The following is a 17,201-nucleotide window of genomic DNA, read 5'->3' as shown; positions in this document are numbered from 1 at the left end:
GTCACATTCTGACGTAACTATTTTTTCATTCATAACAAACACGTGAATTCATTCATTCTACAACTTAAATGCATTGTGGGAATGTAAACATTGTGAACGTTGCCGTGTCGCTGTTTAATTGTGAGTCGAACTGAGACATTATATCTGTCGAAAACATAAACGCAATGTTTCCACCAGTGATGTTAGCCGAATGAAGCAACTGGAAACCAAGAAACGAGGTGCAACGGAGTAGTTTACTGTAGGAGGCTGTACGAGGCGATGACAACTGACATGCATCGTGACGTCGGTTACCATGGCAGTGACGTCATTAGTGTGACGTCATGCAAATATTGTACTACAGTACAAAACTCTTCCGCAACCTCTTTATGAAACCGGTTTCGGTTTGAAACCAAAAACATAACAAAAATACGCTATTTTGCCAATTTAAATGCATGTAAGACGTGGGTAATAAATAAAATACCACACTCGGTCTCATTACATACGAATTATACGAAAGTCGTGACCTTCCTATGTTATCTGACCTCGCTTTCGCTCGGTCAGATACCATAAGAAGGACACTCGTTTCGTATAATTCGTATGTAATGAGACCTCGTGTAGTATTCTCTATTAGTCACACTCTGCTGTGTCGAACCTATGGTTGTCTAGAAGTGAATGTTTTCCCCTTTGTATGCATTCATTATTCGTAATTCATCGGTTCTGTCGAATCTGGGCTACCTCGAAGTATTCACGCAGGTGCCTTCAGCTTTGACAGAACAGTACTTGTATCAACTACGGTTTACGTTCATGTTATTCAAAAACAAGTGTATTTTACATGCTATGAATTGGTTACTCCTGTTCCATCAATAAGCATGTTTTGGAATGAGGATAACATGTCTAAAGCCCTACTAGCGTTGTACCCTGTGTATTTCCTGGCTATATCTGCTGTTAATGTTTTCTTCAGGTCTTCAGATGGAACTGGAAGCAGATATTCATGACTTTCAGACACAGAACAGAGAGGCTCAGACGGTAAATCCTTAAAATTGGAGTTTATGTTCCAAACTATGAAGGACGCAAGACGCAGACGTACGGTAGCTCTATTGGTTTATAAATTTAATACATTTTGTCTGTCGCAAATGATGTGCTTATTACTAAAAAGAAGTCACTCAACCTATTGTCACTGGAATAACATGTTTAATAGCGATGGTCACAGTTAAAACATATTCAGATGTTGAAAGTGCTCTGTTAGTTTATACCGTCCAGCTAATCAGTGCACTGGAAAAGGAGGCCTCTCAGAATGAACAGAAGGTGAAGACTTTGCAGGAGGATTTATCCAGACTTCAGGGGATCGTAAGTCAGCTGGACCCCATTGGTAAGTTTCTTCAGTGGACTGACTGACTGACTGAGTTTAGTTTTACGCCGCTTTTAGCAATATTCCAGCAATATCACGACACCAGAAATGGGCTTAACACATTGTGCCCATGTTCTTCAGTGGACAATACAGTCGTAGATGATCAGAAACCCTGTCTTGTCATTATTTGCTTCGCTACGAACCTTTTGTTTTCGTGTGTCTCGTGTGGTAACTTTCACACTTGTTGAAATTTGGATTGTTTTACTGTTTCACTTACACTTCACCATTATTAAATAGGCCTCCTCATCATTACGCATAAAATGTGAGTTTGTAACGCCGCAATACTGGGGTTATATTACATCTGCCTGTAAACAATCAAGTCTGGACAACACAGTGCAGTGATTGACATCATAAGTATCAGTCTCGTTACGATGACATCAACCAAGTCAGGAGTTGGTCTCGTTGGTCTGAAGAGTATTTCTAACGCCGACAGGGGTACAATGGGGTGAGAGTAACTGTCCTTGGGTTCTATCTTAACCATGAACCATATTCGACAACCAATTTACCATCCAAACACGAAGGACGATCCACGTCATAAATCGTTATGCATGTAACATTGCATTGGCAGACAAGCCCCAAGCAATTCCAGTAGAATAAATCAAAATTAGTTATCATTCATATTAAACTTTAAGCTTTCTTTCCTTACAAACTCCTTCATCTTTCTTAGAACTGTTATAATTACATTTTTCTCAATTCTCATCTTTTTCAGAGATTTCTTATACATACTGCTATCCATTCACAATTATTCAAAACAATTATTTTTCTATTTTGTTGCTTTACACGCATCAGCCGGAAAATTATCAATGCATTGTCTTGCATTATACCTTTTCTGGTATTAACGTAACGCTTAAGGTACCATTTTTCCAGGCTACGACAAAAGCACGTGTCTGCATGTGCTTGGGGCAGTGAACAGAGGGCGACATGTAGTTGTATGTAAGTATATTTTCCTCTAAGGTTTAAGCATATTCCAGGACAACTAAGCAAGGAAGTGTAACATGACCTGTTCACTTGTTATGTATAAACGAGTTATTATTCACAGCTCGACTGTAATCCGCCAAGTGATGTTTAAGTGCAGATATAGGAAAGGATGGTCATAAAATGTTATAGTTTTTAAAAACTCCACTATCACAATAATGATACATGCTATGAGTTGTAACATCCGATATTTAGGCACGATTGTCGGGAATAGAACTAGGACTTTCGGCGTGACGAGCGAATACCTTTACTAGCGGGCTACCCCATCAGCCCGCTTATATATGATACCACCAGGACGACTGAATGTGTGTATGTCTAAGGCTTGCTAAAACAAGCGTAAGAACATACGCGATGTATGCTGGATATTAACTTTTATTTATAGACATTGTATCTTGTCTTATCCTCTGACAGGTTCAAGGATGATGTTTGATTCCGACAGAGTAAACCTGTACAAAATACACAGGTGACAAAGGCCTAGCTTTTTAGCTTTTTAGCTTTTTTTTGAGCTCTTATGAAGTAACATAGGCAATATGGTTTGGTATTGAAACATTTCATTTAATGTAATTTTTGCTTAAGCCCAAGGTTGACATTCAGTTCATCGTGTGTGAATACTGACCTTACACAAAGTGTACGTATGGCTACAAAATCAGTTTGAAAAGAAGTTAAAGAACAACCATAGGGGGTGGAGGTAGAGCAGGATACGATTCAAACTGAGGTCGGGATACGATTCCCAGTGAGGTAGGGATATAGGGCTTTGTGATTCCATTATTTATCTGACAAAATATGTATATGTCTGAGGCTGCTAAAACAAGCGTAATTTTATAGGCGATATATGTGATAGATATTAACTGTTATCTATAAACATTGTATTTTGTCTCTGACAGGTCCAAAGATGATGTTTGATTCCGACAGAGTAAACCTTTACAGAACACACATTAATTACAAAGGCCTTCTCGTCAACACCCAAAATCCTGAATGGCGAGGAATGGAGGTACAGGGCACCAGTGGGAAGATGTTGAAGAATTACAGAGGCACCTGCAGCACCTCCCCACTGCCCTCTAGCAACCTGGTGTACTGGGAGGTGGAGGCGGATGTGGAACTGGACAAGCCTCTGGGTGGTCTAGACCTTGTGTTGGAGGTCGGAGTGTGTGGAGAGGATGTCATGAACAGTAGTCATTTTATCGGCGATAAGCCTAATTCATGCAGTCTGTGCCTATCAAATGATGAGAACAATGTGAGGAGGTTTATAGCTTTTAATGGAAAGGATATAGCAACATCTGAAGTGTTTGAGAATAAGGTAGGAACATCCGTGACAGTAAGGTACGGAGTTCTTGTTGATACTGACAAGATGGCGGTATCCTTCCTGGACACCAACAAAAGAGAAGTGTTGGGAACTGGATGTATTGCTGACAGCAAGCCACAACATAGTGCTGGGTACAAGAGAAAGATGTGGCCTGTATTTGCAGTTTATAGTAGCCCAAAGAGAGTTGAAATGAAACTCGTGAGTGGACCGGATCTACAGATGGATGACTGGAAAAAGAAGCTTCTCGAAGACGCCATACATGTGTACTGAAGGGAATTGATACTGAGGCTACAGTCACAGCTCCCTCAGGATCACATGAAGTTCAACTGTTTTTGGACATTTGCTTAAATGTTAAATATGTGCAGAGATTATAAATGGCCGTTCCGCATAATTGATAAAGAAATGTGATCTAGCGTGTTCGAAGAATAAGGAACTTGCTATAGGTGATTTGTTTGAAAAGTACATTTGATAGGCAATTAGGTAAGATGCCTTTGGAGATGCTCATGTGGGTTTGGTTCGGAATATTATTGTTTGTTATGATTAGGTCTGTAGATGAGGATTTAAATGTGAATCTATTTGAAATGTGCATATATCTGAAATATGAATCTCTGATTATGAATTTCTTTCTCCCCTCCCTCAGATCCCCACCCCCCAAAGAATTAAACGAAACAATACTAGAAAGATAAATAATATGTTGGCTCGCATATGACAAGTATGAATCGCATGTATGTAACACCACCAAATGAAACTACAGCATTTTTCAATTCAAACAGCCACGATTACTGTCTCCTCTGAGTACTCTGGAACAATCTGACAGCTCTGTAAAAGTCAAACTATCATCGAACAATATCTTTTTTTGCTTATCAAATCGATTTTATTGAACTGAATTGTGAGGGCCACCCATAAAACTTGCGTCAAGCTTGACTCGTATGATAATATTTTGAGAGTCATTTACAAAATTGTTGCGTCAAATACCCAGGAATCACGCGGCATATAAAACCCTGGTCCATCTCACAGCCGTAAAATGCCTCTTGACCAAAAAGTATTGGTTTCAAAGATAATCGAATGAATATAGTCAAATGTATAATCAAACCAAGATCCAGGTTGTAACTGATTCAGGATAGTAATGGATGCTATCTCCTATGAAACCATTTTGTCCTTTTATCCGTTTGACCATTAAATACTTCTTGTATCATTTTGTTGTCGATAGGGCAATGCTAAAAAAATTTGAACATAAAAAAACACACCAAAAACAAACATTTGTGAGACAAGTCTGTGTCGATGAGCCCGGGTTTTGAGTGACAGATGCAGAACGTCGCTGGTTTATTTGTTGATTTATTTACCTACTCTCTGATAATACAAATGAATGAGAGAGTAAACGTGACCTTAAGAGGATGCCAGAACAAGACATTTTTATATATCAGAGACGATATAGCGGAAGAAGTCAAAGTTCGAAATCTTCCTTCGAATACTTATGTTCAACTTCTGAGTCAAGACTGACGATATGAATAGAATAAGTTTGATTTTAATTGTAATAACAAATGTTTGTTTGATATGGTTGATATTGTTTTTAATGCTTTTGTTAGAGCCGATTGTTACCTTTGCATTCAAGAAAGTAAACTGACGTCTTCATTTTCACTTGACTGCCCATGAATCTTATTACTAGTGACCAATGTTTTAGATGAAGAATCTACTTTACTGGAAATTGAAGACGTCATTATTATACTAAGAATCTCAAAACCGTCGTTCCTGATGTTGTTGTACACGGATACATTCCAGTTAGTTTTGAGCTTTCTTTTTCTTTATGCTTATGATATAGAACCATATTTGTGCAATATGGCAGCAGCTGTATTAAACATTACTTGTTTATGTTGTGGATGTTGCATTTTATTCATTAGTATTTTTGTATGAACAGCTCAATTGGCTGCGACACTTAAAATAATCCCACAGAATTCACTAGATTTCTGAAGAACGTATTTTATTTTGTGGAACCTAACCGTAAACACTGATAATAACGAAGATCCATATTTTCTGTGGTACTAAATTTGAGAAAAGGAGGAAATATATTTCGAGTTATGTTTTTATTTTGTGCATTAATATAAATAGCTAGTGTTTATTTCCAAAACATTGACAAATTGTCTAGATCTGTTAAATGTACATTTACCCAATCTCTGTATAAAATGTCACCCCATCTTTAAAGCAACAGTAACAAAAATACATCTGTGTTGATGTGATGCATGGCAAACTGATTGAAAAGGTTCTCATTCAGTTTCTTTGGGACATATTGTGAATAAAAACGGTACACCTTTATATGCCTTATGGTGCACGTACGGAATACCATTTCAGTTGTTAATACAATTGTCATGTCAATTGTCATGTTACGTTTGGAGAGAAATTGTCAGTAAAAAGAAGGAACCATCGTTTTTGTTGTGTTGTGTTTTGTAAAGTCTGTGGCCCTTTAAATGGTTGTCATGAATCAGATATGTATGGATAATATACTATAAGTTTAAAATCCCATTCCATGCAATCTTCCTGATTGAGATGGTCAGTCACCAAAACACTCTCAGACACATATGAACAAAACTGGATAAAGGAAAATTCTGTGAAAACACATCGAAAATCTTAAGAATTCTCCGCATATGAAACATTTACAACACTGGAACGGGTGTTGTTATACGAAATTGGGATTCGAACCCATGATTATCGTATCCCAGGAGCAATGGAACTCATATATGAGTAAACAGAGCTCACAGCAATCACATATATTATACGTCTGTATGATGTAAGATTCTAAGATTTGTTTCGTTTGGTATCGTCTTACATGAACTGTTGGGACGACACGATGTACGGAGCAATGCTGGTGATGCAGTTCCCGAGACCAATTAGGGGTTCCAGAGAATTGCAGTGCGATAGCCTCCATAAGCGAATCCAACCAATCCAACGGCTCCGTACAGCATGGCTATAGCTACCCGGAAGCGGAAGACAGTTTGCCAATGCTAATACGAGCATTGATACGGCCGGAAGCATACATCGTTGAGAACTAGACAAAACGCCGTTATTTCATGCTGCAAAGCAAACTTTCACTTTCACTTACATATAATGTTAGCTGATGATGTTATTGAGAATTGGGAAAAGTAGAAGGTCCTTGAGAGTGAGTGTACATGTATATATATACCACTTATATATCATGTCACGTAACCCACGCACAAAGATGACAATTGGTATGTATACCACATAAATATCATGTCACGCAACACACGCACAGAGGAGAATTAGTACATATACCACCTATATGTCATGTCACGTAACACACAGACAACGATGACAATTGGTATATATACCACATAAATATCATGTCACGCAACACACAGAGAGAGGACAATTGGTATATATACCACCAAATGACATGTCACGTAACACAGACAAAGATGACAATTGGTATATATACCACATAAATATCATGTCACGTAACACACGGACAAATATGACAATTGGTATATGTACCACCTATATATCATGTCAAGTAACACACACAGAAAGAAGACAGTTGGTATATATACCACATAAATATGTCACGTAACAAAAACAGAGAGGACAATTGGTATATACACCACCTATAGATCATGTCACGTTACACACAGACAAAGTTGACGGTTGGCATGTGTACCACATTTATGTCGTGTTGCGTAAGAAACAGAGAAAGGGCAATTGGTGTATATACCACATATATACATGTATCCTGTCACGTAACACACACGCACAAACACAGAGGACAACTGCTATATATACCACATTTAAGTCATATCACGTCACACGCACACACAAGAGGACAATCGGTATATATACCACATATATATCATATGATGTCACGTAATACACAGAGAAGTGGAATATATACTACATATAAACACTGATACACTGGGTAGAACAGGCCAGTGGGTCAGGATCACGTTCCGTCAGTGGTTTACACGCATACGGAAAACACACACACGCACGCACGCACGCACGCACGCACGCACGCACGCACGCATGCATGCATGCATGCATCCATCCATCCATCCATCCATCACTCCATCCAGACAGACATACAGTCCTCTTGCAATGAATCTGACAGTGAATGGCAAACCTTTAACCAGCAAGGATGACGTGGTTGACAATGATGCGGACACGTATGCCAGACTACAGTACGGGGTTCTCCTCGACATGGATCAAATGAAAATAGGCTTTCTTGACATCATCCATCGGGAGATTTTGGTGTGATGTGTTCAGGCCCTGAATTATGGTCAATGTTTGGGGTTTGTCATGGCCCCCAAATTGTCGCCATGAAGATTGTGGGTGGCCAGGAGATTCAGATGGAGGCCTGGAAGAGGGAACTCCTTCAGGGAGGATCAAGCCAATGATGTCATCAACTGTTGCACACCTTGTGTTGTCCATGCCGACACACTCATTATAGCGTTCTGACGACTAAGTAGAAGGTCCACTTACATTCCCCAGAAATCCACAGAATTTGAGAATGACATTTTATTTGAGTTGTTTACGAATTACGATCGTTTACATTATGACATCTGCTTGTGTCCGCCCGTCCGTCCTCTGTCTGTCAGGAATTTTGGGGATGCGGACATCTTAGTATGATGTGTTCTGTCCCCGAATTATGACCAATGTTGGTGGCCAAAAGCGTGTTGGTGGCCATTAGATTCAGAGCGAGGACTGCAAAAGGGAATTCCTTCAGGGAGCGTCAACCCGGTGATATCTTGAAACCGTTGCACACCTTATGTTGTCCATGCCGACGTTCTCATATCATTGTACCATTCTTGTCAACTCCCTAACTTGTACAAGGCCCATACACGTTTGAAATCCATTGTACTTGGGGATAAATATTGTATATAACATAGGATTTTATCTCGGAATGATATTCTCTTTATATTGTTCACAATTTGATTGCTTACAATATTATATTGAACTGTATGTGCACTCCTTTCTTCAATGCATTTTTTATTTTCGTATTTTCTGTTCGTGCTTTTCAATAAGGCACAAGATTTTGGTTTGGAGTCGGTTAACATTTGTTCTGATTTCGATTATGTTCATAGAAATAGATGTACTAAAAGTACTGTCGGAAATAGAAAAAAACTGTATTTTCTCATTTATATCTACAATTTATGTAGTTGATATGTGAAAGTGCGAAATATCTGTTAAACTAACTACAGTCTTAGTGGGAGGGACATAGGAAACGGAGAAAAAGGACTTTACTGAGGGGAAATTAGTGCAGAAATGAGCAATGCGTCCAAAAAGACTTATTTGGAACTGACCATGGCTTTCTGCAAATTAGTGTGCGACGATATTGTATTACAAAGGACACTTTTTAAATGCCCAATTTGAAATTAGACGTAGATTCATTATAAACGATAGCTGACGTAAAAATAATAACTTTTATGCTGAAACTATTAAGGGTGTAGCTTCCATGGAGTCTCACTGTCACTATAAAAAGAAACAGATAGGAGGGGTCGTCTCAAAAGCAAAATCTGGGGTCGGGCTGGGGGATAGGTGAGGTGAGGTGAAATTGGGTTTTACGTCGTGCTTGAGAATATTTCGCTCATATGACGACGTGCATGCATGTGTATGTGTATGTGCGGCTGCTTGTACTAGCCCAGACTGAAGCTGGTTTTATAGTGCTGAATCCCACTGAGATACCATGTTGCAGTGAAGCATGAATACCCCACTCAGACACATTATACTGACTCCGAGCCGACCAGTTCTTGTTGTGCCCATTAATGCCGAGCGCCAGGCAGGGACCAACAAGTACCATGTTTTAACGTCTTATTGGTATGACACGGTCGGGGATCGAACCTGCGACCTTCCGCTCTCCGGGCGGACGCTCCAACCACTACACCACGGAGGCGGTCGCTGGGGGATAGAGATATCAGCTAAGATAAGATAATCCTTTAGGGCAATTATACTGGGGAGGTACACGGCACGTCATAACAATTTACACATAATATCCGGTCCTGTCGATTTTCGGGTGGTCATGCCACCTATATACTACGATGCGTTTCTATGGTTTTCGGGTATCATACTCTTTTACATATCTCAACATAAACTTTATGAAAGAAAGACACGTAAGATGTTAATCAATAGATGAGACATAGTCAACACACATGAAAAAGCACAAAATATCTTTGAGACGACCCCTTGTGCCTGTAGGCAGCACGTGCATTTCATGCCAGGTGGGTCGACGGTCCGTCGTCATACCTGGCTGAGCGACCTAATTGCCATCTATAGTCTGATCTATTGTTTTCAGCAGCTCTTCGTATTTTTGCCCGATTTTTGCCCGATTTTACGAGTAAACATCTTTTTCTGGATATCGTATTACGCATCCCACTGAACGCCCAGTTAGGCCGAAGTCGGCTATTTCGACATATGCTATTTGCAATTGTGTAAATTTTAGGGATACAGAGTAACAGCCTAAAAACAGGGTTTTTTTCTATTTCCGACAGTACTTTAGTATATTTTCGATAGGGATAGTTTTATCTGTCGGTATGTCCTCAGAATATGTGATTACTGTGTATCATTATGTGGAATATTTTAAAAGCGGAGTAAACTTCTACTTGCCTTTGGAGAGGACCAACTGAAATGTGCTGATGTATTTTCTGTTCTATATAAATTTTTCTTGATATATCTTACTGTTCATGTTGACGTTGAAGCAACTTGGCCATGTTTGTCATGTATGTATCTGCAATGTTTCTGTCAATAAATGCAGCATCGGCAAGTTATTGTCTGTGTCTGTGTTGTCATGACAAATTGTGTATTCAATATAATGAGCTATATTGGAATGAGTGAGTGAGTAGGGTTTTACGCTGCTTTCAGCAATATTCTTGCAATATCACGGCAGTGGACACGAGAAATGGGCTTCACACATTGTACCCTTGTTGGGAATCGAAACCGGGTCTTCGGCGTGACGAGCGAATGTTTAACCACAAGGCTACCCTAACGCAATATGTCACGCTGTTGCGAATAAAGTCATGTTTGGAGCATGGTTTTACGCCGCTTTTAGCAATATTCCAGCAATATCACGACAGGGGACACCGGAAATGGGCTTCACACATTGTACCCTTGTTGGGAATCGAATCGGGTCTATGGCGTGACGAGCGGACGCTTTAACCACTAGGCTAGCCCACCACCGCTCATGCTTGGATATGTCATAGAGAGAGAGAGAGAGAGAGAGAGAGAGAGAGAGAGAGAGAGAGAGAGAGAGAGAGAGAGAGAGAGAGAGAGAGAGAGAGAGAGAGAGAGAGAGAGAGAGAGAGAGAGAGATTCACATTGCTACTCCATAAACATCTTCATCACCCAACCTCCCATCCCCAACCCAAGCTATAACTTAAGTACGGGCTGATTAACTGGGAGTTAAGGTTGACCTTAGTAAAGGTTGCTTCGTGGAAGGAGCCCCTGACCCCTAAATCCCTTAAATCACTCCAAGGAATGATTGTAATATTGTGAGCCTTACACACTATGAATTGCCTTATAGTGAAATTATTTTCGTTGTTGCGTAATGTCATACAGGGAGTTGAGTCACTGGTTTGTTCCTGACAAATCAGTAATGTGAGCAGAAGAAACTAACCTGAATTACGCCCGGTGATCAATGCCTTGCAGGAAAGGTCTCACACTATAAACCATCTGTTAAGACGTGAGTCCTCCACAGGGGAAGGCTATCCCTTCCTATACCACCAAAAAGAGATGGGGAGCAAAATACAATCTCTCCCAGTCCGTATCTTACACCCATTGATTGGTGTTTCTTGTGTATTGAGCGGTGATCGTACTAAGGGAGGTAACTCTCAGCTGGCATTGTAAACATAACTTTCGTGAGGCTGTGCCTCTGTGACTAGACTTGCATAAATATTTGAGGAACCAATTAATAGTTTAATTGATAAATTTTGAAAATCATAACAGACTGGCGTTCTTAGAAGTGTCTCTTTAAAGGATACACATTGTTTGCCCTTAATCCTGAAAAGCTGCAGGCCCGAAGGACCCAGAACCATTAAAACTTGTGGGTCCTGATCAGAATGTGTAGGCCTTATATTTTAACATGGAAATACAACTCTTAGTTACTGGGGATGAAAAAGCTGTCGGCCATAAGGACCTGCAGAAAACAAAAGATGTGGGTCCGAGTGGTTTCCAGTCGGCTTCGGGCAAGGACCGACGTTAATTTCGAACGCCGAGGATATACAATTGCTATTCAGTACAGGCGGCTTGGAGTAAGGCTACACAGTGACAGCACATACATTGTCCTGGCTGTCGGCTATTGAATGGAACACTTGGCACGCGAAGTATTGAATTTATTGAACTCCGGGGAGTATTTAAGTCAAATGACGATGTTATACTAGTCTTGTTACATTACGTAACTCGCTGAGGTACCCTCAGTGTTATGCCTACTTTCACTTTCGCTTCCAGGAAATGAAATGAAAACTATAGATAGGCTTCCCAGAAGTGTAGGGGACAAATACATTGGGAAGGACGTTTGTTTGTTGACAACCGCCGACCTTAGCTTTCATTCTGTATAACGGTACTACATGCAGTAACACAGGTAAGTTATTTCATGATTTTATTTCCAGTGATCAATATTGTCCTTTTATATAAACAAAGTGTGTTAATAAAGTTCTTTGACAGTGTCATTTCTCAAATGTATTGGGCTAAACTGTGACAGGCGAGTGGGGACACGATTTGGTTTCCTCGCGTTGTGACTAGTTGTAGATATTTATGTTCTTCTCCTGTTTTTCGACCAAAGTAATGAAATAGTTATGATCAATAACTCTGTCTAAGCTTATTAGTGAGTGAGCGAGTTTGGTTTTATGCCGCTTTTATCAATATTCCAGAAATATCACGGAGGGGGGCTCCAGGAATGGGCTGGACACATTGCACCCATGTGGGGAATCGAACCGGGGTCTTTGGCGTAACGAGCGAACGCTTTAACCACTAGTCTACCCCATCGCCCCCTAAGCTTATTATATTTTATATTTCAATATAAAATCATAATTTTCAAGCATTAAAGCCCATGAGGGCTTATATCCGCTCTTCCAACCTCAAGGAGAATATCCCAGCCGTGGTATTGCTGGAATCTTGCTAAAACCTTCCTCTCTCCCTGCTTCCCTCAAACCCACCCACCCACTCATTCACTCAGATCGATTTCCTTTTCCGACCGTCCTTAAACACAGATATGTACATTGATACTCGTTGATACTGCCATATCTGCACTGGGGGTTGAACGTGTGGACTCGTCCATGGTGACGCAACAGATAGTCTCGTGAAATTGATAGACTCGTCCACAGGGGTTAAATGCGTCAACCCGTCCAAGGAAAGGCAGTGGTAAGATTGAAATCTCGCCTTGAAATAGATAGACACCCAGCAGGGGCGGATACAGCTTTTTGAGAAAGGGGGGTGCACACTATTGAGAATAGGAGGGGTGCACACTTCATTTTCACCCGAGTTTCAATGGCCATTCAATAAACTTTCAGGACAAAAGGGGGGTTCGCACCCCTTCACCCCCGCTCTGGATCCGCCTATGCCCAGGGTTGTGAAACGAGTCTATTCGTCGGTTTGGGTGACATGTTCTGTGCACATTCTTATATAGTCACTGACATATATTGTAACCCTTCTAATTATTCGTCTTCCCGTAGTGGGCATGCCTCTGATCTTGGTTGGCTGGTTGGTTGGGTTGTTGTTAACGCCGCACTCAGCAATTCCAGCTATATGGCGGCGGTCTGTAAATAATCGAGACTGGACCAGGCAATCCAGTTATCAACAGCGTGATCATCGATCAACGCAATTGGGATAGGATGACGTGTGTCAACCAAGTCAGCGAGATGCCTTTAGTCGCCTCTTACGACAAGCATGGGTTACTGATATCAATTCTTACCCTGATCTTCACGGCTCCCACAGAAACAATCCATGTAATTTGCGTGTTTATTTAGATAATATGTAAACTTTGCATCATCACAGCGGCAAACTCTCTGTTCGTCAGATTATATTTACATTAAAATATTTTCCCTTGAAATGTTCAATTAACACGTTGAAAAATGGATGGGCAGAGATGGGCTTCACGTGTTATGCCCGTGTGGGGAATCGAATCAATCTAGGGTTAGGATTAGAGTTTCTTTGGTCGTACATCCCAAACCGGGGTGTTGGGGTAGCCTAGTGGTTAAAGCGTTCACTCGCGTCACGCTGAAGACTCGGTTTGAATACAATCATATGTGTGAAGCCAATTTCTGATGTCCCTTGCCGTGATATTGCTGGAATATTGCTAAAATTCACTCATTCACAACCTAAACCCACATTTGCGTCCAATGCGGAAATGTATATATGTGTGATCGATACATGTACAATTAGCCATCAACTTACATTTTAGATATCATTTTCAGCTGAATGGCGCTAACAAAGTCCCAGAATGGCTTCGTTCCAAGTGTGCGGTGTGCAGCACCTCCTTCAGGTACAAAGGACCACAGCCGCACCTGCTTCCCTGTCTACATCCTGTATGTGAGGACTGTCTTGAGTCAGTAGTACTAACAACTCTGCTCTGTTCCATCTGTATGGAAAGCCACGACCGGAATGGTAGGAACTTTCCCGTGGACGAGGTCGTCCTGGAGGAGGTGTTCCGCGAGACGGCCAAGCATCTTCCTTCATCCTTTGTGTGTGGCAATAAACAGGATGGGAACGAGGCTGAGTGTTGGTGTGAGGAGTGTGGAATCTTCTTCTGTAGACGCTGTGAGAAGTCTCACGGAGAGATCAAAGCAACAAGAAACCACAAGATGCAGTGGACATTCGACCTGTCATCGACAGGTACAGGGTTACAAACTAAGTGTGAGGAACACGGCCAACCACTGGACATCTATGACATAGACTGTGACTGTTTCATATGTCCCCAGTGTTTCTATGACGAACACACCGACCACAATACACAAACTGCCGACAGATTCCTCACAGATGAAAAGGAAAATCTGAGCGATTACATGAAATCCATTTCTGACAAGACGGAACGCATAGCAGTAGCTCATTCGAACGTGGATAGACAGGAAGAGGTTATTGAACAAAAAGCTACATCCCTTCGAGAAGTCATGAAGTTCACCTTCTCCGATTTGAGAAGTATGCTTGATCAGAGAGAGAAGCAGATGCTTGCAGAGTTGGATCACCTTCTGGACTCCATGAGGATCATCAATGACAGTCGACGTCCTGTCCTGAAGTCATCAGAGACCATTTGTCAGTCGCTCCTTGACTACATCAAAAAGACTCTCCTCTATGCATCACCTACCCACCTCCACAAACTGAAAAGCTCCATTACACAGGCGTGTGAGTCATGTATCGGCGACGAAGTTCCAACTGTTCACAGACTCGAGTCGTCTGTTGTCTTCTCAAAGCAGAGGCTGCACGAGTTGATGTTACTGGTTTCGTCCTTTGGGACCTTCTTGACTCCTGTAGAGGCTGATCAAGCGGATGAAATTACTTCGCTTGAATCAGGTAATTGTGGTATTTTGTTTACTCTCAGGAACCAACTTCAGAATTGGACTAAAGATAGAATAACTTCTTTGATCTTTGAGTGGCATTTTGAAGTTGGTGTGATGAACAACTGGGAGAGTAGACTGATAATAAATACAATTGTCGATAGGTTTTACATACTAGCTTCTCGAAATGTTGCAGTGTCATTTTACCTGGCTTATTTGTAATGCCGAATGCCTTTGGGTAATGCCATTGCATGTCTTACTAATCTAGCACACCCTGACAAAGGTGCATAAAGTTGACAATGCTTTGTCTTTCTGCAGTTCGTGAGATGACACTCAAGTCAACTATTACAAAACTTCAAACACAACAGAAGGATGCAGAGGAGGTACAGTTGTAAATGTAGTCTTGTATTAAGAACAAGCTCAATGACTGATTAATTAACTTAATCTAGGCGACTGATTAATTAACATAATTGAGGCAGAAAGTTCACCATCACTATTCAAACTCGATAATACAATCCTTGAATTAAAGTAGCCTTGGCAGGATGTCCAATCTCATTCAAATCAAATCCTATAATTATTTCTCGCTTAGCAATTCTGGGGCATTCTTGAACAATGTTACGGTAAACGTTAGACATCTATTTAGCGATAGCGAGCAGTGTGTTTTGATTTTAACAACATGGACACTTTGTCATTGCATGCATGTCATATTGGATAATGAATTGGAACGTGACCAATATCTACGAGTCCTTGGCCCCTATCCACAAAGCGTTCGTAGCACTGCGCCGTTCGTAAGCCTATGATGAAGAATCGAGCTACGATGAATCGTAACGCTACGATCTCTATGTGAATCGGGCCCCTTGACAATTAGGGAAACCCTACTTGACTTGTAACAGAAAACTCATACCTATTTTAACGTGTTTATTGGTTGTTGTTTTTCTCTCTCTCTCTCCCCCCCTTTAGGAAATAGAATCACTCAGAGGCAGTATTCAGACCCTCCAGGAGGAAGTGGACCGACTGCGTAAGACTATTGTCAGTTTAGACAACAAAGGTAATTATCTATAAAATGATGCTTGATGCAGTTACTTACCTTTATTTGTAATGCATCTTCCCAGGTTCGTTCAGTGAATGCAGCTTGTTCAGCTTGACCTGAGCTTATCTACATATGCATGACCCGGGAGGTCAAATGGCACAAACTGCAGGTCGAGTTAACTTCATTAAATGGAGGAGCAGAGAATGTTATTAATGTTGCGTTCGTACGAAGCATGCATACATGGATTCGTTACAGAACTTGTCCCGGAATATTTCATGCTTTAATTGAATTGTTAATACAGCCATATGCTTTCTAGATTTGGTTCACTAACTTTACAACGTACAGATGTCAGATACTTTCACAATCTGATTCATTCTCGCTATCACTCTCTTCCATCTGCAGCTTCTTTTTTAAAGAAAGTTAGGACATTGCTGACGATTTCTCGACACTGAGATGTCAAACGGCGACCTTGTCTCGTCTGTTCGGACATGTTGACAATCAACTTAGAAACGTCCTACCCTTCACAATAATACACCCAACCAGACGTGACACGGTCACACAATGCATTAGTGTTCACTTGATCAGGTCAAGCCGAACAAGCTGTAGTGTCCTTTGCTGTGCTGCCCCTCCAGCTATAGAGATATAACACATGGTATCTCCACTATTTGATAGTGGCCTTTGCTGTGCTGCCCTCCAGCTATAGAGATATAACACATGGTATCTCCCCTTCCAGCTACTATTTGATAATGTCCTTTGCTGTGCTTCCAGCTATAGAGATATAACACATGGTATCTCCACTATTTGATAGTGGCCTTTGCTGTGCTGCCCTCCAGCTATAGAGATATAACACATGGCGGTATATCTACCATTTGATAGTGGCCTTTGCTGTCCAGCTGCCCTCCAGCTATAGAGATATAACACATGGTATCTCCACTATTTGATAATGTCCTTTGCTATACTGCCCTTCCAGCTATAGAGATATACCACATGGTATCTCGACTATTTGATAATGTCCTTTGCTGT

General features: G+C 40.9%; 2 protein-coding genes across 4 annotated transcripts in view; both read left to right on the top strand.

The window, feature by feature from the left end:
* The window catches only part of LOC124289134 (protein PML-like), a 33,811-nt gene that overhangs the window by 1,425 nt on the left and 15,185 nt on the right, over window positions 1-17,201 (top strand). For 2 of the 3 annotated variants that reach the window (XM_046725734.1, XM_046725733.1), the window contains exons 2-4: window positions 14,140-15,164; window positions 15,467-15,531; window positions 16,109-16,196. In XM_046725734.1, coding sequence (XP_046581690.1) covers window positions 14,140-15,164; window positions 15,467-15,531; window positions 16,109-16,196 — 1,178 coding nt within the window. Of the gene's footprint in view, window positions 1-12,143; window positions 12,241-14,071; window positions 15,165-15,466; window positions 15,532-16,108; window positions 16,197-17,201 lie in introns of those variants that run through there. The other variant, XM_046725735.1, reaches the window with a different exon arrangement.
* Window positions 1,780-4,480, top strand: LOC124289138. Its single transcript, XM_046725740.1, has 2 exons — window positions 1,780-2,320; window positions 3,247-4,480. Exon 2 carries the CDS (start codon window positions 3,255-3,257, stop codon window positions 3,933-3,935), a length of 681 nt encoding a protein of 226 aa, XP_046581696.1. The 5' UTR covers window positions 1,780-2,320; window positions 3,247-3,254; the 3' UTR covers window positions 3,936-4,480.

The sequence above is a fragment of the Haliotis rubra genome, unplaced genomic scaffold (genome assembly GCF_003918875.1).
Source record: "Haliotis rubra isolate DU_JTF1 unplaced genomic scaffold, ASM391887v1 Scf434, whole genome shotgun sequence".
Taxonomy (NCBI): Eukaryota; Metazoa; Mollusca; class Gastropoda; order Lepetellida; family Haliotidae; genus Haliotis; species Haliotis rubra.
This window is presented reverse-complemented; position numbering and strand designations above follow the sequence as displayed.

Coding starts and splice junctions, on each gene's coding strand:
- LOC124289138 (XM_046725740.1), top strand. CDS start 3,255: ATGATGTTTGATTCCGACAGAGTAAACCTTTACAGAACACACATTAAT.